Genomic DNA, 24,511 nt, shown 5'->3' with positions numbered 1-24,511 from the left:
GGCTATGTGTTTTGTAAGGGAATTGTGCAGAAGAGTTGAGCAAAGGAATTGCAACCCAGTGACATCTAGCTCCCATACCTATCAAATTGAAATCAATTCAATATATATATATATATGTTCACGTGAAACCCAGAGCTCTCACCTGACCTTACATTTAATGAATAAGCCAAATTTTCTGTCTTATAAAAATGAGAGAAAAGTCTGACAAGATTTTAAAAACTAATTAAGAGAAAGATCCAAAACGTTTTTCATGCATGTATGTCTGTCCAAAAAGATTAACATTATTTGCACTCTATGTTTTACTAAATACACCCTACTCTAGTGTGTTTTTAAAGGGTTAATGGGGTGTACTTAATAAAAAATGGGGTGCAAATAATGTTCATCGTCCAAAAATAGGACAACTCTCTTAAATACACATATCTTATGGTCCCAACAATAATATTAAACTAATGCAATGCCTGCGCTACTCTCGGCTATATTTGAATTATAATTTTTCGTTTATAGGACAGTGCAGAGAATTATGTGTTTTTTTATTTGTTCTCTTAAAAACATGAACAGTGGTTTTTTTTTTACAATAAATATTATATAATCGTATACTTAATTAATTAGAGAAAATATAGAAATAAAAGAACATGGATGCTACCTTTCTAGCTTTAGTTCTATGTTCTTCTTATCAACTAAATTATCATTAACATATATTTTCTCAACTGCACCAACACCTGTTAGCAAACCCACAACATCTACAAGAGGTCGACAAATTATTTATTTATATTTTTAGTTGATGTTGAAAGCTAGTAGAGGTAAAAAGTCATAAATTACAAACCTGACAAAACATTATTGTTGTATAACCTGTTAATAATTTCATTGAGTGTTTGAAATTCAAACTTGTATTTCTCGATGACTACATTATCATGATCCATTATCTTCTCCAATTTTATTGTAGGCAACAAAACGATAGAGAACCTCCCATCCAATGGTTTGAACAAAGCTTTGCTTTCAACAACTCTTAAATTTTTAATTTGATAAATGAGTCTCTCCTTCAATACACTACGGAATGCTTTTTCTTGCTGATTGCGTATAATCGCATGCATAAGCATGCCCTACTCAATCAAAACATATCAAAAAATTTTAAAAACCTAAAATACTAAACAAATTTGAACAAACTTACTGACAATTACCTTTGTATCGAGGAGAACCATGTCAATGCTGATTAACTCATCGTTGTTTTTTGTATTCAATGAATCCCAAATGCGAGTAATCCTAACTTGGATGTGCCAGTTAAAAGTAGATGAGTTTAAATCCCCAAGGTAATTGAGAGGCATATTGTTTAGATTGTTGCCTTGATTTTTTCTTTTTGGCTTAAGAACATAGTTTGCGAGAGATTTGTTTGTTATTTATATAGAGAAATAAATACCACATTTGTTTGTTTTTTATATAGAGAAATAAATACCATCAAGATTAAAGCAATCATGTTTCTATATATTTCTAACTTATGCAATTTAATTAATTATATGTGAGTAATGCTATTTATTTATATAGTGTAAGTTGTAAAACTATTGTTAATCAAAGGCATACAAAAATTTTAAATTCATAATAGCATTAAGAAACCATTTTAAAACCACGTACTCAACATAGAGTGCAATTTGTTGCGCATATTATTATACACCTTTTTGCTTGTGTTTTTAGGTTGAATTGACGTTTTGTTTATCGAAATAAGCTCGGATTTTGCATAAATTATATTTTTTGTGCTTTTTCAGCTCCTTACGCTCAACAGCTGCTCAACCCATGCTCGAGCGTAGATGTCACAATATTGGCCAGCAGCTAACGCTCAACAGATGCTCAACAGGCGTTCAACAGCTGCTCGACAGAATAAAATCCGAAAATTAGAAGTTTGACTTGTTTTAGGAGTTTCCTTTGAAGTTTACGTTCTTTATTATTATTGAAGGAAACCCTAGGAGGTCGGAGAGAGTTTAAAACATATATAAATATCTCATTACAAGTCAAATAGGGAGATCTTTGGAGGTCAAATAGGGAGATCTTTGGAGGTTGACGGTAGAGAAAGAAGAAGAAGGGATTTCGGCAATCGGGTTCCATCGTTCTTGTGTTTTCTTTCCTAGATTTCCATGGATTCTATTAGTTTTATTTTCTTTTGTTTTGTCGCCTAAGTAGATAAACCTTTTGCAAGGGGGACGATGTAGTCTCTTTGATTGTGCTTAATGAATTTGGTTTGATTAATTATTAGTTTCTTTTTGCTATGCCAAGTGTCGATTGTTGTGCTTAATTGATGATTGAACTGTGATACTTAGCTACTATCTAGGTTTGATTATTCTGATGCAATTCATAGTAGACCCCATGCTCGGATTGGGAATAGCTTCTTGCAATTTAACACCATGACTGCCTAGACATAGACACCATATGCTAGGATTCATGTGATCGCTATATCAGTTGTCATAGATCCAATTGCGTTCTTGTTTGCTAGTCTAGACTCCATGGATAGTTGTAAATTAAAAATAGACGTAGTAAGTTAGACACCATGACTACTACATGAATTAAGGGACTTGGTCTTTGACATACATAAAGGAAATGATAATTGACAACTAAAGGATTTAAGTATAATAGAGATGGTGAAATCGGAACCCTAGCTCACCCATTTGTTTGTTCTTTGTATGCTTCTTATAATTTTATCTTTTAATTTCATGATTTTTCCTTCATAAATAATCTTTTGTTTTTATTCGGTGATGTCTATAATGAATTTTGGAATTAGGGTAGATTAATACTCAATCCTCGTAGATTCGACACTCGTATTTGCTAAGCTATACTACCATTGATTCGTGCACTTGCGAGTAATAAACTGAGTTTTGAATCGCTATAATTTAGTGGTTCGAAATCTCACATCACAATTCTAAAAAAGGGAAATTATAGAGACACATTTAATTCGGTTTATGTCCATTTGTCATACTTTTTTCCTCTAAAACGGAAATTTTCATCAATGATCACATTTATTTCAGTTATGATCATGATAGCCTCTAAAATTCCTTACATAATGGAAATTGCATATCAATCATGGGAGTAATTAATTTAATTGGCCAAGGAGAACATACAACTTAATAGTCTTATTAAGGCAATGAAATTTTAATGGTAAATTTATAGAATCAAACCAAATTAACATAATATAAAAATATTTTAAAGTAAAATTAATTTCATCTATACAAATGTCTAAATGTGAGGCTTTAATCTTGCTGACGTGGCGACGTAGAATCTCTCTAAAATTTCTCTTAGCTTCAGTAATATACATTTATGTATTAGATGTATTAGATTAGATAGGTTGACACCTGAGCCACTAAATGAGAGTAGTGTCAATATATCAAGACAGGCATAGGATAAGATGTTATTTTTTTGCGACAATTTAACATGTTTATCGAGCAATGAAAACTCATATATAGCATTGGTGGACATATGCACATGGGATTTTCTGTGAGCTCACCTATAAAAGCTACCAACCTACACGTGAGCTCACCTATACAATCTCATCAGGATTACATCTTACTCAACAAATATTGGAGTTCGTTCAATGATTGGTTTGGTGGTGTATCCTTAAGGAAAACAATTCTCACCGTGACTCTTCACCAACAAACAACGACTCTTGATAAGAATAGAAGTCATGTATAGAGAAAGTTGATAAAACTTTACTTGTATTTAACACAGCTTGTGTTTAACGTGTAAAGTTAAGTCTGATTTCAATAAAATTCTTTTTACTTTCTTTCAAGCATAAAATTCTGGATTTTGTCTACCTAGATAAAATGGTATATGGGTATTTCATTATAATAATATACAAAATAAGTTTCTGTTTCTAGCTATATATATATAATGTAAGTGGGATGGTCATGGAAGCTAGCTATAGGTTGTGTGTCTATATATCTTCCTCCATCAACCATGATTCTACCAGTACTTCTCTTTCTCCTTGCTTTCCTTAACAAAACTCCTTCTAGCAATGCATCTTCAAGGTCAAATGATGTATCCGCCTTTAGCCACTTCAGTTTCCCTACCTTCACCAATACAAGCTGCGATGATGGTGCTCTGATATGCATGGGATCAGTTACTAGCAAAGACGGATACTTAAGCCTCACACCGGAGCCGGAAGACGATCCCTCTGCACGAGGGAAGATTGCTAGGGTTCTATTTAAGCATCCCGTGTTTGCATGGCCGGCAACCATCGCCACCACCTTCACCATCAACATGAACACTTTCCCTAGTTCTAACACTCCAGCCGATGGGATTACGTTTATTATGGCACCGGATTCTAATCCCCCACCACTTGGTAGCAATGGGGGATATCTCGGACTCATGAATGCTACATTAGATGGTAAGAAATTCGTCTCTCATTACCTTTTAAAGACACAGAATCCATCTATAACTCACTCTACTCTTTCTTCATTTGCAGGCAACGTTGTTGGTCAACTAGCAGTGGAGCTGGACACTTTCAAGGACAACTTTGATATAGATAACAACCATGTTGGTATCGACACTACGAGCATAACAAATCCACTTGTAGCAAAGTCTCTCTCTGCTAAACTCAGCAGTGGAAACGATATTAAAGTCAGAATTGATTACAGTCCTATAGGAGAAATATTGCAAGTATCAATGGCACCCGTAAATGAAGAAATGTCGATTGTTCTCAGTCAATCCATTAAACTGTCAGATACGGTTCCAAAATCCATATATGTGGGCTTCACGGCTTCCACAGGAGAATACAGAGGTACTCACAGGATTCTCGATTGGGAATTTACATCTGTGGATAGTTTGGAGACAACTGATGCCACCAACGTTGGACGTGGTATTTGGAATATAATGAATAAAGCATAGGAGCGGCCATGTTTATTAAATTTCACTCCTAAAAGAGAGAGCGTACGTATATATAAATAAGAGAGTGAAATTCTGAGATGGACGTCTATCCTTTGAGCATGTAATGTAATGTAATGTAATAAATAAATAAATGATCCATGAACTACACGTATTGTCTATGATCTTTTGAAATCATAATAATGTTATATGAAGAATTAGTGGCTTGAATTCCACCAATTAATGACAATGTCAACTACCCAGCCTAGCTACTCCATCATAGATTCTGGGCGATGTGGGATAACACAGAAGTCATAACACCCCCGCACATATAACAGACCGTTCACTCTACACGTGTAGGTAAGTGCGCCCCATCTAAACTCTGGGTCCGCTCCGATACCATATAATAATTCTGGATCCCCATTGTCTCCCCCTAAAAGGCCTTATAAGGGGGAGGAGAGGCTTGTACTTATATACTGGCTTTTGCCAATCAACCCAGATGATGTGGGATAGCACAGAAGTCACAATAGCAATTCTCTAAAGTTTACAATTCAAATCTAGTAGTCAAGAAAGTGTCAAACAAATTTTAAAGATAGGAAAACAAAAATGTAGTGTGATATGACACACCTCCCAAATTATTAGATTCAAAATTATAAACTCTACAATTTTTCCCATATCCCTCCATGATAGGGTTGTGTGTGCCTCGGCAGCTTGGTGACTTAAACTATGCCAATTAATTGTTTGTATATTAAGGAATTTTAAAGCCTGCATGGTTTGAGAGTGAACCCACACGTAATTCCATATTAGATAGAGTTAGGGAAAAATAAAGGATTTATAGTTAAGAACTCGACCCAGAAACCATGGGCTATAGCTTTTGGTTATCATACATATTCAACTCTGGTGTTATTGGTCCAAGAATGTTGGTGAACTGTTAGTCAAATAAACAGCACAAGAAACAACTTTTGTTCCAAATTCATCGGGGGATAGGGACCTAGAATCATTCTCCATGATTTGAGACGTTAATGGATATTTCCTGTAGATTTAATTTGGGAGGCTGCAGAGACTTCTTGTTGATTTGATTTGGTGTAGATTTAATTTGGGAGGCTGCAGAGACTTCTTGTTGATTTGATTTGGAGGTTTCCGAGACTTATTCTTGTATCTCTTTTGTTTCCGCATACTTTCTATATTTGAGTTTTGTTCATTGAATTCACAAAAATTAGTATTGGAGCAAAGGTTCAATGGCTCTTACAAAATTCAAGATAGAAAAGTTTGATAGATAGAATAGTTCCAGTTTGTGGCGTGTCAAGATGCGTGCACTTTTTAATTGATCTTTGCCTTTTGGGAGTATATCGATAATGAAACTTTCATTGAGTCGTGTTCGATTGAAGTCCCGATTCTATTTGCATCAGACATGGAATTCTAAACCCTTAACCCTAAAAATTAAAATCTAAACCATAAATCCTAAACTTTTTTTTCTTGATGACGAGAGAACCCACCTAAAGCACAACCCAACGGACTCCACCCCAATGGTAAACTCATGGATCATATCATATGGGTGGTTAAATCCTAGGGCCGAAACCTAGTTTGAAAATAACACCAAATCATACTAGAATGTGTGTTAGAACATGCGACCTCCCACACACGTGCTATGAGGTTCAAAGAGCTAATTTATCCTAAATTCAAAACTCTAAACTTTAAATCTTAAACACTAATTCCTAACTCTAAACTCTAATATGTCATTCTCCAACTAACAAAACCATCATTTTGCTTTGAGAATTATAACAAAAAAATTGAAGCCCTCCTAGCTCGATTTTGTGGGGCTTGAACCCAATCATTTTTTTTGCGTCAACTGACGAGTATACACGAGTCAAAAAATTATTGGCTGGAGTAGTAATAGCGGGTCCATTCGGGATAGGGACTCTAGTTTTTTGCTCACCCTAACTCTAGAAAATCATAAATTAAAATATGTTTTTGAGTATTTTGATGTTCATAATGTTAAGATAAAGTAGATTTTAAAAATAAAAACACTATAAACTTTAAATCTTAAACCTTGAACCCTAAACCTTGAAATCTAATATCTAAAATTTAAACCCTAAACCTTAAAATCTAAACACTAAACACTAATTCCTAACTCTTAAAACTCTAATATTCTAATATGTTATTTTCAAACAAATAAAAATATGATTAAACATAAGGCCATAAATGTGGTCAAAAGAGAAGTCAATAATCATTAGTAGAGAATAGTCTTTCACGAATTCTTCGTTTAAGAAACAAATATATGACCATTGGCATAGCAAAGATTAGACAAATCATGTCGCCCGCAAGATCCGCACTTGGTTATATAAAAACCATCAACTAAGTAGCAATCCACATCAATTCACACTTCCTCTGTGCCCCCCATAAAAAAAAAAAGCATTACTGCCCCAGTGCCCCTCATGAAAACAAGGTATAAAAAACAGGAACGAGAGCATTTCCACAATCCTTTCTTCTTTTTTTTGCTCGGCCAGTTCCACAAAAGGACGCAAGTAACAAAGTAAACGGAGCTCAATATGCCAAACTAATGAGTACAAGTTTCAAGTCTCATAGTTTCGAGCTAAAACAACTGCTTGTTAAAAATATGCAAATAAAACACTTCTGCTGCCATATTTTCTTCAAGGAAAGCATACCGGCATTTAATCAATGCTAAAATTAAAAGGGAAAGAGAAATTACAGCACTCAAAAGTTCGGTGCTTTTATTTCTGAAGCGAAGAGAGGAAAGTCATCCTACAGTGGGAGAGGGAGAGAGGATATTCTGCATGAAGTACAACAACCTTCAATCAACAGCTATCAAAAACCACAGTAATGCCAAACCGACTGCAAACAAAATCAAACCATCCCCGAACGGTGACCAGCACCTATCCAGGATTTATAAACCATTCTAACTTGCCTAATATCCTATTAATAATATTTCAGGCCCATGAAAATCGATAAACCAATAAAAGCATTCCAGGGTTATGTGCATACAGCACCAACAAGAAGGTCTTCCAACTACTAATTTTTAGTCTTGCTGCCTGGATGTGGAGCTACAATACTAGCCAAGGGACAGCCTCATCAACCCTAAGAAACAAGCAAATGATACACAATCAACATCCGCACAATAATAAAGAAGCAATTAAAAGTTTGACAAATTCCAAGTCAAATTCTCATATTGAACCAACAGAAGCATCAAACAGTCTTTAATATTACCCTCTAAATTAATTATAGGCACTAACATAGAGCTTAACTTCATCTTAAACCCTAAATAACTGTCATATACAGTCATCGCTTCAAATCCACTAAATATCATCATAATCAATAACCCCGTAAAAACAGTAAAAAAAAAACACCATAATCATTCCCACAAACTCTTAATACAAGGCGCTCACTATATAGGCAGGGTCAGATAAGAGAAATCACCTTTCCCATACACTAAATACTAAAAATAAGCATCTGTAATGCATAAGTAGGACATCCATTGGGGCTCACCATTGGTATTAACCATAGTTGAGTAAATGGCAAACATCCACCACAAATTAACGGCAATAAATTTCCTGATTAATATGTGGAGGAATTTGTTTAATTTCGGTACCAAGCTCTTGCTCGATCCTGTACCTGATTGAATAGAAAGTCCACCATTAATTGGCACCATTAATTGGCATTCAAATTTTAGAAGCAAAAGAAAGACAAAGGAAGAAAATACATACAAGTTAAAGCGGTCCTCATAGGTGATCAAATTCACAGCCAACCCTAGGTGTCCAAACCTTCCAGATCGACCAACCTGCATATGATAATATTCATAAGAACAGAAAAGCTGATACGATCAGTAAATTAAATGGAAAATCAAAGACAGAGAAGATACCCTATGCAGGTATGTTTCTGAGTTCTTTGGAAAATCGAAGTTAATAACGACATTCACTGCTTGAATGTCTATCCCCCTGGTAAATAGATCTGCAGTGAGAATTAGCAAGAGGCCAAGAGCATTAGAATGATATCCAACATATCGACAATTATTTGATATAGAAGTTGTATTTCATCACAGCTTCCATGTAGCTGTGATATTTCATCACAGCTGCCAATGTAGCCGTGATGCTACCATCAAACCACATATTAGAAAACCATTTGACCTACTTCAAGCAGTAATATGATGAAATTAATACCTCAACAATTTGCATGATAATTGAAAAGAGAGAATCTAAATATATCATACGATTCATGAGAAACCAACAATTGGGATTTGAAAGTCTCAAATACTTCAAATGCCTCCACATGAAGGAACAGAAGAGGATACGAAATTAGGTTTTCTGAAAGGTTAGATAGGCTGCTGCAAGGAATGGACTCACTTATTTACCAAATCCAATTAAAATGAAAAACAAATGGCACAAAAGGCATACCAGTACAAACTAAGTTTCTGCAAGCACCATTGCGGAAGTCATGAAATACTCTGTTGCGATGGTCTTGGAGCATCTTTGCATGAATATAGAAACAAGAGTAGCCAAGTTCTGTAATCTTCTTAGCCAACAATTCTACCCGATTTACTGAGTTACAGAAAATGATTGATTGGTTTATTTGCAGCTGCAGGGTAAAAATCATTAGAAAGTTAAATATGTGAAGAACTCCAAAAGAAAAGGGTATGCATCAGCTATATAACAGGACCACACCTTTGAAAAAAGAGTGTTTAGGCAGTGAACTTTCTGTCTTTCTTCCACAAAAGCGTAGAACTGGGTGATACCCTTGAGAGTAAGCTCATCCATAAGATTAATAACATAAGGCTTCTGAAGATATCTATCTTTAAAGTCCTTGACAGTAACAGGAAATGTAGCTGAAAACATTAAAATTTGACGACTAGCAGGAAGAAATCGAATCAGCTGTTCTATTGACGGTTGAAACTCTGGAGACAAAAGCTTATCAGCCTGAAGAAACAAATACAAGTAAAAGCCATCAGATTCATGTGGCTCATACTTCCTTATTTTCCTGAAGAAACATATACGGGTGATAGTGATTTTACATAGTAAGTATATATTAATTAATATATTAACACCAATTTTCTTTCTATTTTCAACGAAAAGATGTTTAAAAGAATAATCACCTGGTACTCATTCACTGTAAAAGAACTAGTTAGCCCCACAAAGAATATATTAAGCAGCCAAAATATTAATAAATCTCAAGCTCATAGTATACAAAAAAAAAACACACAAAAAAAAAAAACAGTACTTCCCCTCACGATGTAACAGTTTATAGCAAAATATAACATATGAAAATATCCTAGACATTCTCATTGACAATTGGAATGCCAAAAATATTAGCAGCAGAAGAAATCCAATTAAGATAATTGTAGCTTGGAGGAAAAATATTGCAGATGAACAAGTCAAATACTCCTACTGACACACTAGGAAATGAAACAAAACAAAATAAGATTATCATAAAACCTCTATTGCTGCAATGTACATCACTTAGTAGTTCATAACTCATAATAGAAATCAACAAAACACTAAAGTAGAAGAAATTTACCTCATCCATAACAAGCATTGAGCAATCTTTCAAAATACAAATGCCCTTTTTTGCGAGATCTAGTATTCTTCCAGGTGTCCCAACAAGTAAGTGTACTGGTTGATATAAACGCATAATATCATCCTTCAGACCGGTACCACCGGTGGTAACCATAACTTGAATTTTCAAATGCTTTCCAAGCTCCTTACAAACTTGTGATGTCTGAAGAGCCAGCTCTCGCGTGGGAACCAGAATGACAACTGCATAAAATGCGCACATTCAATTCATGACGAAACAGAACAGCAACATTATATCCTATGCACAACTTCTAATCAGTGGTGCAAATTATAGATTAAAAAAAACAGTTATATGATAGAAAAGTTCAATTTGCAACCAAAAATTTCAAAAGATTAAATCAATAAATATTGGTCAAAGATTGGAATTGAATCACTTGCATTAATCTTCTAAGATTTAGACACCTTTAAAAAGCCGCAAGAGCATGACTTTCATACCTAATGAGGTTTCAGCTTACATTATCTCCTACTTCAAAAAATCTTAGCCCTAAAGCGTTTTAGGCGTGTCCCTATCTTAGATATTGGATTGGAAATTATTATTTTCATTTTAGTCGTTATTTATTCTAGTAGTTCCTAACATTTTAGTATAGGGTCTTACTGAATTGCCTATATAAACACAATGCTAAGACTATAGGGGGATGCTTAATGATGATTCAATTTACAGCCCCTCTCAAAGAGGGACTGAAGTCCAATATGCCCAAAATGCAAGATAAAATGCATCAAACCAATAATAGGACTAGGTAACAAAGAGATCGCCCTCACAATTCACATTAATGACTCTACACTAGTAAATCCAAATTATGCATGGGTTTAAGTAAGTGGGGCAAAAATTCCCTTTGCCAGCAAAATTTAGAAGAATTATGACCTAAGCATCATTTAATAAATTACGATAATTAAGCAAATGAGGCCAATGACTAACGTTTATTGAATATTAGAGTTCAAAAGGATAATTTGAAGCACATGTGCAAGTTCTCTGCACAATAGGAGAAGGTTTGCTTTTTTTGCCTTCAAGATGTGTATGATCACACTACATTTAACTACTAAAAAGTACTTCAACCAAGCCAAACAAAGTCCGAAATTATGTAAAAGGGGATGCTTAACAACATTACTTCAAAGTTCAAAATGAATTCGAGGTCATAGTAGCCAAATAATTAAAATATGTTTCTAATAGCTAAGTTATGGGGGTACTGGGGTAGAAGTTGTCACTAGATCATTTAAAGTGCTGAGGTTGGCCACTTCACAGAAATTTCTGCAAGTGAACAGAAACCTATGCTATAAGCTTTAAGTTCCTTTCCAAAACAAGTAAAATCAGTTCAAACGAATTGTTTAAGATTGATAAACAAGACCAGCCTAAAACAACTTATGAGCCCAGTCACTACTCGATTTCGGAACTGAATGATTACCAATGACAGCCGCTATCAATTCCCAGTCATCCTCTCTCAAGTAAGACTAGCACTTTAATTATATTGAAAACAACCTCCAGAACCCCAACAACTATGTCACAAAAAAAATCCAGGTATAATCGGAGTGTCATATTTTGATTCTTCTTTTTTTAAGTATGTGTCCACTGTCCACCACATTGTCAAAGAAGAACCTGAAATGTTTAAAAGATAACACTAGCTCCACAAGTATGATTGATTTGGCTGCCTAAGCCAATTCCAAGCGCCTAAATTGCCAACAAGCCAAGACATAAGTTCATTAGCTTAGTTAAACATGAGCCAAAATGAACAAACCCAAGTACTCAGCTAAGAGCACCCCTATCTACAAAAGAGAGTTAAGAGAGAAGGGAGAAAAAGAAGACAAGGAACTCGAAAACTCTTCGATCAAAAGTAGTAGTCACACTGCGACAAATCATAACATTTTCATTAAAAGTCAACAGAGGTAATGCCAGGGTGAGTTGAAGATGAAACCTTGAATAACATTGTTTTCTAGGTCAATTTTTTCCAAGGCAGGAATGCAAAATGCAGCTGTTTTCCCTGTACCATTTTTGGCTCTCGCAAGTATATCACTACCAGTAAGAGCAATAGGAATACTTTCTTCTTGAATTGGGGAAGGCCTTTCAAAACCCTTCTCATATATTCCCATAAGCAGCTCACGCTTCAAAAAATAGTCCTCGAATTCATTTCCTTTGGTGGCTGTCACATCCTGAAAGAGAAGTATGTCAGATTCTATAAAAATTACAATGAAAATTGCCAAAGATATCAAAATACACAATCCAAGCAAAGAAAAGTAATAGTCAATATGATTTGCCATAAGCCTATCAAAATATTTACAAAAGAAAAAATTATCTGCAGAAAAAAGAACATCAATTGCTCCAACAATACATCAGCAGCCTCACTCCTTACAATGGCATGGAATTATGATGGTTGCCACATAACTGATACTGATTCTTATTTCATGTCAGAAAAATTGAAGGTCTAGGAATTGCTATATATGTGCAAAAAATATTTGGAGTGCCTAGCCTTCCATATCCAGAGAGGCAATTGAATAATAAGGTAAAGTTTGCTCAACTGTATTTCAACATGGGTACTATACACTATAAAATATAAAAGAAAATTTTACAAAATAAAAAAGGAAAAAAAGCTATCTACATGCCTGTCAAAAAATTAAAACCATACAGTAACTAGATAAGTTTTTTTATGAAGATAATGTTAGTAACTAAATAAAATTTCCAAAAAGGGTATGCAAAAGTAACATCTAGTCATCTACCATAAGATATGCAAGAAAAATATCATCTTACAGCGAAAATGAAATCTATCACATCAAATCAGATCTGAGAAGAATAGAATCCTCACAACTGGATCTTAGCAGGAAAAAAAAGAGAAAAAACAAAAAGAAAGCTACTATAGATCCTATATATGATCTCATCCACAAGCTGCTTGAGACACTCAAAAAGCATGATAATTACTCTCCAGCCCATGACAAAGAGGAACTATATGCTCTCAATGAACATGACAACTACCCTTCTCCCAACAAGATAAATAAATACTCACTTAAAATGCATAAATACCCGATTTAGTACGAAGAAGAAACCCAAGGAAGAAATGTGCATGCATATATAATAATGAGAGTTTCTGATTTGTTTTCATCCACTAGATGCACAATTGTCCTATTAAACTATTGGACAGGCAAGTGCAATCAATTCTAACTATATAAATAGAAAGAAAAACAAATTCGTCAAGGAAAAAACCATCTTTTGAAGATGTCAAATAAAGAAACATTTGTTTTTTGAAAAAAAAAATTGAAGAGATATGACTTTGTATTATAGTTCGCTCATGCTAAAACCGATTTGCAGTTCCTTATCCTGAAATGCCCCAAAATAAAAGTACAAAACATAGGATAAAAAGTTCCAAAACTATAGGAGAAAAAGCAGAGATAAATTCTCAATGTTTTAATGTTTTCGAGATACTTCCACTAAAATTCAGAGTTAGAAGACATCACCCTGATTCATATTGTCAAACTAGTTACAACACAGAAACATCAAAACACAGAAAAAAATAGAATCGTAAGGGCTCGAAGATCACAATAGAGTGCAAATCATTGTTCCAAATATTAGGAAATCCAAACTAACAATATCTTCTAAGTTGGAGCTGTCATCCAAATTATAAAAACTAAACTACGAAAAATCAATCAAAGTTCCAATCAAAATTTTACAGTAGAAAAGCACAACTCTACCACAGACTCTCCAATGCTATATATTGATACGAATGTCCTACATGGCTTAGATAGGGGACTTGTGATCTATTGATAAGGAGGGCAAATGCCTTCCTCAATCAGCCAACAAGTTTTCTAAGTAGTGGCCTATTGGGCTTGTTGGTTACAACCAGCCCATGTGTGGGTAGTGGTTGGGCTTGTGTGGTTGGTTGAGGAATGTATGGGCCTACAGGGTGTGTGTATGGGCACGCACTTGGCCTAGTTCTTAACAATGGTATCAGAGGTGTTCGGTCTCTGCACATGTGGGACTGGACTGGGCCGCCACGGAAAGGGCTACCAGTGGATCTGGTGGTACGGGTAAGGACCCCAACCCAGTGAAAGACCCCCACTGAGTGCAGCTGATGTGCACGTCGGCTCAGTAAAGTGGGGGTATTGATACGAATGTCCCACATGACTTAGATAGGAGACTTGTGATCTATTGATAAGGAGGGCAAATGTCTTCCTCAATCAGCCAACAAGTTTTCTAGGTAGTGGCCTTTTGGGCTTGTTGGTTACAACTAGCCCATTTGTGGGTAGTGGTTGGGCTTGTGTGGTTGGTTGAGGAATGTATGGGCTTGATGGGTGTGTGTATGGGGACGCACTTGGCCTAGTTCTTAACATATGCAATGCAAGAAAAAGAAGGAAAGTGGAAGAATTCAAAGTAAAACCCCAATGTGAAGAAGTTGCAGCGCCTGAAAGAAACCTTATATAACAGGCCTGTATGTGGCGTCTTAACAAAACAACTCTGTCCAGCATGCAGCAATATCATTCAAACTCATACCTCTGTTCTGTAGCGTGTATCAGCTGGTGGTATCTTCAGGCTTGCCTTCCAATCTTGAGAGCTAAAGAGAAAGCAGGAGAGAAGAACATGATTAATTCATTTTAAGTTTCAAACCATGTACTACAATTAAAACATATTCATGAATGCAAAGGGAAATAAATCTATGTTCATAAAGTAAATAAGCAGCATGTATGCAGAGACAAACCAACATCGTTATTGAAAATCTTCAAAATCTAGATTCTTCAATTTAACATTATTTTGTAGCCATGATAGTTGCCAATATCACTGAAGTTACATAACACAACTTCAACAAGAAGGAAAATCAAAAGACCGTAGCATCAAGGAAGACAACCTAATTCATCTATGTCGGAATCATACAAGATATTCAGAAGGTGGCAAGAAAAAAGTACATTCTCAAAATTTCATTCGCTAGAAATAAACAGCATAGTATACATAGAAGACTATTGCTTCAAAATGATGACCACCCTTTACTTTTTTTCTCACTAGAGAAGAACTACGCATCTTGCCCAAATGCCAGATCAAAATCAGAACACACCAACAAGCTCTCATGTAAAACCCAATTCCTGCTTTTGCATTCTCTCTTGCCAATGCATATCTTAATACTCGGCATAAATATTGCAATACTAACTCCTAACAATTTCTAATTTTTCAAACACTACCTTGCTCCACACGCACAAAGACTCGTTCAAATTGTTAACACGTGCACATATACAGATATAATCCTACATTATGGACACATGCACTCACCTCGGGTCAACGGCCTCAGACTGCACGGTCTTTTCAACCTCATCCACCACGGCATCTGCACCAGGTAACTGGCCCCTCCTCAGCCACTGTTGTTGCTGTTGATGATGCAGTTGCTGCTGATTATGATAATGCTGCTGTTGATTATGAGGGTGGTGCTGCTGCTGCTGCTGATTATGATGGTGCTGCTGTTGCTGCTGAAATTGCTGGTGATTATGCACGTAATTCCTCTGCACGTACTGCTGTTGCTGTTGCTGCTGCGGCGTCCTCGACTGGAAGTTAGAGTTCGTATTCACCCCTCCACCACGCCCGACGTCGATCCCGGGTGGATACCTCCCTCTATTGTTGTTGTTCATCACCTCCGACTTAAACCCCAAGAAAAAAACCTAACCAATTGCTACCGAACTATGATTTACACCAAGGACCAAAAAGAACTACACAAAATAAGAGAAAAGGAAAATCGAGGCAAAGAAGGGGCGAAGCGGTAAATAATAGCGAAAATCGAGGGTGATTGAGAGGGATTTTTGTTTTCAAAGATCGAGGGGCTGCTTTGCGCAAGCTAGGGTTTCCTTTGTCGTCAAAGAGGACCAAAAAATGGCGGATCTGGAATGAAAAATGAGAAATCGAGCGATTTGTTTGTGAGAGAAGAGTCTCTTCTTCTTCTTTCCCTTCTCAAGAGCTCTAAAGAAAGGAAGACCTGTTCATGGTGTTTCGGGGATGTGTTTTCGTGTCTTTTGTTTCAAGCGGAGAAGTGAGGAGGAGCTAAACCGTTCTCGCCTAGGGCGTCACTGGATTGTTAGAATTTTGCTTTGCTGCCCCATATTTATTCAAATTACGTTGCACTGCCAAACGTTTTATTTTTATAACTTTTACATCCTTATGTCAATAGGTTTAACCAGCCCAACCTCCGATCCAACTGATAACATCATAACAACCAAGGATGGCAAAAAATCGATTCCAGGTTGGACATCAATATATTTTTATGAAATATTTACATGTTTGGACTCTAATTCATATTGGATTTTAGACGTAGTTAATTAATCAAACTCGGATTAATTTAAATTCGGATAAGTAAATTAGATAATAACATAATCCAGGCACCCGTATTAGTGCAGTTTAGGAGAATTTGTTTAGAGACGATTAATGGATTCGTTCTCAAGAGAAAATTAAGGGCACTTAGATTACCTTGCTTCCACTGTCTTCACACCTAACTATAAACAATAGATTTCCATCAGCAGGGGCGGAGATAGAGGGGTAGAGTGGGGTCACTTGACCCCACTCAATTTTTTTTAAAAAAAATTAATATATGTAATACTATAATTTCTTTTTTATTTGTTAAATTGTAATATGTTTGTTTTTATGATTATTTGGGTTACTTAAATTAATATTATTTTATCCGCTTAGTACGTTATTTTGGTATGTAATTATTTATAATTATAAAAAGTGTGACCCCGGTGACAATGCGTCCCAACTCCGTCACTGTCCATGAGATAAGTTCATGTTTTGTTTGAATAGCATAACTAACAGCCCCTTGATGGCTGACAAACTCTCCTTTCATAAGCTACCTCACTACTTCTCCATTTCAATAACATCAGCCTGTTTGGTAAGGCGTTGGACTCAGCGGTCTCACTATGCGGGCCGTTGACATCCAACGCCTCACCAAACGGCAAGGCGGGACCAACTAGGGGTGTCCATTCGGTTTTCGGTTTGGTTTTTAACCTAACCGAAATGTCCGAATCGATTCGGTTATGATATTTTAGAATCCATAACCAAACCATATAGTTAGGATAACCAAACCGAAAATAACCATATTTTTCGGATCGGATAGGATCGGGTCGGTTTTCGGTTGTCGGTTTTTGAAGAAATGAAAAAGTATGAATAAATCTCAAATAGAGTGAGAAAATAGCTATGATAGACTCCAACTCCATCTAACAAAGTTTGATAAAAATTCATGATAATGATAATAAATATATTATTTCATCACAATTAAAGAAAAATAAATTTACAAGACCGAGAGAAATAATATGATCAAGAAAAAAAAAAAAGAAAACATACATGAAAATATCTCCCCACTTTTACTTTAGCAATAATCAATCTTAATTTATATGAATTTTAAAATGATAAGACTACCTTGAGTTTTAACTAATCAATCTTAATTTATAATTTGTGTAATGATTAGGTTAATTGGTATCTAAATTTATAATTTGTTATGAAGATATAATCAGAATTTTAATCTAAATATGTAACTTTTATATATATATATATATAATATCATATATCGTATATATCATATATATCGTATATATCATAATGTTTGGATATTTATATAATATATATTAATATTTTTTCGGTTATAACAGTAACCGTAATCGAAATAACCGTAACCAAAAAAAATCCAAAATTTTAGTAAAATCATAACCATATCCGAAATCGTAACCGAAAAAACAGAACCGAAATCGAATAATCACGGTTATGGATCAGTTTTCGATTTATGGATCGATTGTGGACACCCGTAAGACCAACGGAACCACTGGCTGCAAAGAAGCTCCTAATTCTATGCATTTTTCTTCATAAAATTAAAGTGGGGCCACAAATGATGTAAAGTTCAAAACATGGGCCCCACTTTTGTCTCCTCCTATTATTTGATATTTTAAATTTATTAACATGGCCCCATTTTGCCTCCTTTTATTCTTGTAGTTTTTTCCTTTAACATTGAAAATAATTCAATCACCCTATCAAACGGATCCCATATAAATTCAAACTTGGCAACTATTAGCAACAACTCATAACTGATAGTTTTATCCTTATCCGGACCAATCACTTATGCTTATGTTTGTTTTTCACTTCCTACAACAAGACTCGTTGATAATAGGGATCGTGTTGCCTCGCATCTCTCCTTCCTTGTTTCCTTCGACAATATTATCATGCTCTCAATGACCTTACTTGTTTCTGAAGAACATCTGCCAACAAGTGTCAGTAACCATTCTTGGAGCATAATTCCTATCTTAAAATATTTCCTTCAAGACCTCTTGACTTGGTCTAGATTTCATAGCAATTCCCCAGAAGCTTTTGACCCTTTATTTAGACTTACATCTCTTCAGATTGGTCTCCTTTATCATGACCTGCTACCCCCTATTTTGACTTGAGCCACTATTGCACAGGATTCTATAGATCATTATGGGCCTAGTCACTTCTTTCAGCCCAAAATCCATTTTTAGTGTACTGTAAACAGTTCCTTTGCGCATCTTTTTGTTCAATTCATCTATTATTTCTTGAACATATGAAGTTGAAGTTGGAAGTTCAAATAGTTTTCTTTACAATGAGAATTTCCAAGTCTGTTAACTAAAAAAGTTTCATCACTTTTAGTTTGATGACTTCAATAATCTGTTATAAAATAGTAAGCTAATTGAAATAATAAGCTTGATTTAGTTTAGGAGTATTTCGTCAAAATTCCATTGCTCCTTATTACCATTACATGGAAGAAGAGACATAATATTTTAGACTCCTACATGCATAGTAAGGAAAGCATTTGGAATACACAGTTAAAAAGCTAATTTTTTGGTCATTTAGGTTGATCGTGACCATCTCTTCTGGAAACATGGAGTAAATTGCTCTAAAGCATTGAAATCAAACAATGAATTAATGGACCTTGGAGCATGTTGCATAAACCTGTATTTCCCCTTAGTACATAAGTGAAAATTGATAGATCTAGCATGGAATTTTCTTCACCAGAAGTTGACATGTATCCTGCTCCATGTGGCCAGAAGATTCCCCTCTATAATGCTGCACATAGTCGGTGAAGGAAGTAGTCTCAACTCTTTTGAATACCTCTTCATTTCCAGACTCGAATGCCGTTGATGAAAGAAACAGGTTGGCCTACGAACATATTACAGAGGAAGTTTATGAAGTTAGAGATATTCATGTTGTCGCAGCAAGTCGTATTGCCACCATGATTGCATGCTATTGCCATTGTATATATTCTTCTCTGTCTCTTTTATGTGAATGTTCTGCTACAAATGTGTGTTCTTTTATTTGTTTATTCTTGGTGGTGTTGCAAAGGAACTTAGTGCTTTAAATCCCACATCACTCCGATGAAGAAGTGAAATACATAATATAATAAGCTAAACTTTCAAACTGGTGACAAGCGATTTTCTTGACTCAAACTAGTATGGACCTATTGTTACAGATTTGGTTACTTATAGACAATGTGGTATGTGTATTAAAGTCTCTACGTTCTTCCAGAAGAAGAAAATATCCTTATAATCAGATTTGGCATCGTTGAACCGACCAGATATTTCGATTAGCTTACACCCTTAGCACTAATAAGTGTTTTTAATTTAACTATTAATAATTTTTTCTTCTTGTCTAAAAACTCAGCAGACCCAAAATGCTTGCCATTATTTATGGTTCTCCACAAAAAAGAAAGAGAGAAAAAAGTCGGTTTTTCATTTCCTTCTGTCCAAACATGTCTGTTGAAAGAGTCAAAAGCAGAACACCCTTCTTTCACTCCAATCCAACCGGATAATTAGATCACTTACATTCCATTTCTGCCTCATGACATTGGGATCTCCATTCACGTGTCCTTCCACCATTGCAAGAAAAAGGCAGAGATTAAAGGGACTTTGTTTGATCTTTCATTTTTGTGTTGAGGTGCCTGGCTACAACAACAAGCTTGGTGCTTGAATCACATTTTTGATTTATTACTAATCTTCGAAAAGTTGCAGAGTTTTCTGGGTTCTTTGGAAGGAGGAAAAGAAGATGTCATTTACTGGAACTCTTGATAAATGCAAGGCTTGTGATAAGACTGTCTATGTGGTTGATATGTTGTCTATTGAAGGAGTTCCTTACCATAAATCCTGCTTCAAATGTAGCCATTGCAAAGGGACTCTTGTGGTATATATGTTTTCTCTACCTGCAATTGTTTACATGACTCGATCGACTTCGTTTGTTGATTCTTTTCTCCATTGTTTCTGATAACATATGAATCGAAAATGTCATAGATCGATTGATGAGATCAAGTAGTTTTCATTCTTTTGTTGAATATCATCACACAACTTACATAAAAACTTATATCCCTCTTTGTTTGGATACGATATGACAGATGAGCAATTACTCATCCATGGATGGAGTTCTCTACTGCAAGACTCATTTCGAGCAGCTTTTCAAGGAATCTGGCAATTTCAGCAAGAACTTTCAGACAGGTAGATCTAACAAAACTTTTTGTCTTTCTTTTGAAGAACACATGAAATTATTTGTATCTTTCCATATTAAAAATTCCTTTTGTGGAACTTTATTGCAGGCAAGTCTGAGAGGCAAAATGATCAGCTGGTAATATTTTGCTTTGCACTTCTATTCCAAATATATTATTGTTTACATGACATTCATATCTTTCTTCCATATTGTAACGAAATAGTACTTTCTTTCCCTCTAATGTGTTGTTGCAGAATAGAACTCCAAGCAAGCTCTCTTCCTTGTTTAGTGGAACCCAGGACAAGTGTTCCGTCTGCCAGAAAACAGTCTATCCGCTCGAAAAGGTTTTCATCTCTATGATCTTTAATTTCTGCAATGCATTGTTTTTGTTTTCAATATCTTACAGGTATTTCCAACATATATATATATATATATATATATATATAGGTTAGCCTGGAAGGAGAGTGTTACCACAAGACATGCTTTAGATGTGCGCATGGAGGGTGTCCTCTCACACACTCATCATATGCTGCTCTTGATGGAGTTCTATACTGCAAGCACCATTTTGCACAGCTATTCATGGAGAAAGGAAACTACAGTCATGTCCTCAAATCTGCTAACCACAAGAGAACTGCCTCCTCCTCAACACCGCCTCCTGAACCTGCTGACGACTCCAACAACACCGACGATCCTGCAGATGCTTCTAAAGAGAACACAGAAGAGCAATCTTAAAATACATACATGAACCAGAAACCAAAAAAAAAAAAAATAGAGTAAAGAGGAAAACATGGTGCATGGTACTGGCTGGGTTGATTTGGGTGGTCTGAGCATGCTTTCTAATCTTGTTGAAAAAATTCTTGCTTGATTGATTGTTCCCATTTTTTGTTTTGTTTTTTGGTATTGGATTATTTATGTAATTGACACAAATGGCTTGGTGCAATATATTGAATTTTTTTTTAATATTATGTTTTCTTATATTCATCATTCTCCAGCAGATTTTGGCTTATGTGATCTTATCTAATGTTTACATGTAAACACCTCTGCAAGAACAGAGCCTTAATTGACATGTTTACATGTAATGTTAATCTGAATCGTAAAATGCTTCACGGATTCGGATCTAGATCCTAACCCATCCAGTCTGTGACCTGTTTAGTCCATAAAAACCTAGGGGAAAAAAAAGAAAAAAGAAAAACCGTACTAGTCTTAAAATCCAAAGCGGACATGATTGGACCAAACTTTCATCTCATTAGTCATCTCCCTACTTTTTTTTTTCTCATCCCTCTTAAATTCGGATATGAATTCTGCAATTCGTTTAAAATTGTAGAGTTTATAATTTGAATCCTATGATTTGAGAGGGGTGTCATATCACACAACAATTTGTTTTTCCATTTTCAAAACAAAATAACCTATTTATTCTTGATTTACTTTAAAATTCATAAATAGAAAGGTTCTTTTTCAGGAAAAAAAAAAATAACAGATAGAACTACTATTCTACTGATTGTTAAATGATTCAGAAAAGAAAAGAAAAGAAACAGTGAAACTGTAAAAAAAGAAACACTTGTTTAAATTCTTTAACAGTCAATATTTACAAATTTACCCATTTAAAGCCTAGTTCAATATCTTTCTGTAACTAACTTTCATTCCCATTAACTGAAACTGTCAAAACTGCAGAGCATTCCCGCCATTCTAAAACCCTTCTCTCGTGCTCTCTCTCTTCCTCTCTGACCAACAATGGCTACAGGGTTCTTTGTGGTCTCTTCTTGGCATCTTCTATGGGAGGCCGTGGCACCAATCTTGAATTTGACCAAGAAAGCCACCATCAACTGCACCCAATCTGGGCTAACCGTGATTGCTTCTGATCCGGATTGGACTGTTGTTATGGTGCTGGAAATAGAACGAACGAAATTCAACGTGTTCTCCTGCTTGGAAGGTTTTTCTTTCGGTATGAATCTTGAAGAATTCTACAAGATGATGAGTAAAGCAACTAATGAAGAAATCATCACCATTTTTGGTGATGCTAGAGAGGTCAAAATTGGCGTTAGTGGTCCGGGATATTTTGGTCAGTACACTCTCGTTGTTGATTTACATTTCTTCCATTCACTGTTGGATTCTTCTTTTAGCTTCTTGAAAGTTTTTTCAATTTAAAATCAACCCAATATGTTCTCTTAATTAGTTAATTCTTTCTGGAGAATCCGTCCAATTAGTCCAGTAAAAAAGATGTAGATGTGCACAAGATTTTGAGCTTTGTGATTGCTACTTGGGTTCTTGAACAAGTACATGTCTTAAAAGATTGTCTATAGAATCTTTATTCTATTTCTCGTCTGATTTTCCAGGGAAAAAAAAAAAGAAAACTTCAACCCATTTGACTCATTATAATTAGCTTTTCTGGGTACTTCGTGTTTCTTGCATCTGACCATTAAAATTTATATAAAGCGATTGATTGATTCTGCTACTTGAAGCCAATTTCTTCTCTCTAATCACTCCCTAGTTGGCTCTGCATAGCAGGATACCGTCTTCTCATCAGTCGTGAAGAGACATTGGATGAACTTGATATTCAGCATCTGACAGTTTTAGCAGCAGAATACAGTTACCATGTGTCTGTTGGGATCCGTAGAAACCCGTTTAGAAGAGCTATGACATTTGCACATCAGAGAAGAGCAACTGAAGGTTATTGTCCTTTCGGCATTTCTTTGATTCCTTGTGTTTGGTTGAAAAACTGTACATTGTTTTGCTGACATTTTGTTTGTCATTTCAGTTACAGTAACGATAACCAACACACAAGTGAGTTTCTCTACGGAGAAGAATGAGGAGATGATCGTTGATACGGTATGAATAATCTCATATCCGATCCAAAGCATCGTTTACTCGATTACCATTTCCACTTCTTAATTACATGACAACATATATAATTAGTCCTTAATTTTGTTTCTATCTCTGCAGCCTGGAGAATTCGCAATCCAGCCTCCTATAACAGAACTGATAAATCCTGTTCAAATCAAGTTCAGTCTCCGTCGGATGTCTTCATACCTGAGGGCATCTCTTATGACTGAGGCAGTCTGGCTTTTTGACTCTGTTGATTCAGGTACCATGATGCTTTGCCCAAGCAGTGTCGGCGACTTCATGTATATCTTCCAGACGCCACGCCGCCCCAAGATTAAGCTGTTCAGTCGAGCTTGAATCGAAATCCTTTACCATATAAAACCGTCATATTAAACTCTCATATGTTTTCATTTTCATTGCCTAGCAAAAGTACTGCAAGTACAATCACTGATATGGGAAGGCTAGCTCAAGTGTATGATAGGATAGTGTAGACAAGATTTCATGATTTTTGTACTGATAAAATGCTTGTTCAGTTAATAATATTGCAAGCATGACATGCATGGATGTTTTAGGTTACAGATTGAAGTTGCAAAAGCTCTATGCATATAGATTATATATGCATGACTTGCCATTCATTTCCTTTCAGTTTTATTTTTCTCTGTTCAATACTAAACACTACCTTATATGCTATGGATTTCTTCTTTACTTTCAGTTTTATTTATTTTTACATGAGACCCTTAAATTTGTAGTTTAGATTTTTGTGTTTTGCTACTGAATAATTAACACATAACTCATGTATTAACGAAAAAATTTATAATCTCTTATAATAAATGAATAGACTATT

General features: G+C 35.4%; 4 protein-coding genes across 4 annotated transcripts; 3 read left to right on the top strand and 1 right to left on the bottom strand.

The window, feature by feature from the left end:
• The first annotated feature begins 3,918 nt into the window (after positions 1-3,918).
• On the top strand, positions 3,919-5,021 carry LOC119981688 (seed lectin subunit I-like). The gene is made up of 2 exons (XM_038824778.1): positions 3,919-4,363; positions 4,442-5,021. Exons 1-2 carry the CDS (start codon positions 3,934-3,936, stop codon positions 4,861-4,863), a joined length of 852 nt encoding a protein of 283 aa, XP_038680706.1. The 5' UTR covers positions 3,919-3,933; the 3' UTR covers positions 4,864-5,021.
• Positions 5,022-7,535: 2,514 nt separating this feature from the next.
• Positions 7,536-16,440, bottom strand: LOC119982697 (DEAD-box ATP-dependent RNA helicase 8-like). Its single transcript, XM_038826196.1, has 10 exons — positions 15,661-16,440; positions 14,893-14,953; positions 12,329-12,563; positions 10,366-10,604; positions 9,516-9,767; positions 9,249-9,429; positions 8,717-8,805; positions 8,562-8,635; positions 8,344-8,469; positions 7,536-7,935 (listed from the first exon to the last, which is right to left on the bottom strand). The coding sequence occupies exons 1-9, from the start codon at positions 16,011-16,013 to the stop codon at positions 8,391-8,393; spliced, it is 1,563 nt and encodes a 520-aa protein (XP_038682124.1). The 5' UTR covers positions 16,014-16,440; the 3' UTR covers positions 7,536-7,935; positions 8,344-8,390.
• Positions 16,441-20,415: 3,975 nt separating this feature from the next.
• LOC119983128 (LIM domain-containing protein PLIM2b-like) lies at positions 20,416-21,579 on the top strand. Its single transcript, XM_038826807.1, has 5 exons — positions 20,416-20,550; positions 20,759-20,858; positions 20,957-20,985; positions 21,102-21,191; positions 21,295-21,579. Exons 1-5 carry the CDS (start codon positions 20,416-20,418, stop codon positions 21,577-21,579), a joined length of 639 nt encoding a protein of 212 aa, XP_038682735.1.
• Positions 21,580-22,578: 999 nt separating this feature from the next.
• LOC119981828 (proliferating cellular nuclear antigen 1-like) lies at positions 22,579-24,024 on the top strand. The gene is made up of 4 exons (XM_038824970.1): positions 22,579-22,906; positions 23,353-23,514; positions 23,603-23,673; positions 23,788-24,024. The coding sequence occupies exons 1-4, from the start codon at positions 22,579-22,581 to the stop codon at positions 24,022-24,024; spliced, it is 798 nt and encodes a 265-aa protein (XP_038680898.1).
• Positions 24,025-24,511: the final 487 nt, after the last annotated feature.

This window comes from Tripterygium wilfordii, chromosome 17 (genome assembly GCF_013401445.1).
Source record: "Tripterygium wilfordii isolate XIE 37 chromosome 17, ASM1340144v1, whole genome shotgun sequence".
Taxonomy (NCBI): domain Eukaryota; kingdom Viridiplantae; phylum Streptophyta; class Magnoliopsida; order Celastrales; family Celastraceae; genus Tripterygium; species Tripterygium wilfordii.
This window is presented reverse-complemented; position numbering and strand designations above follow the sequence as displayed.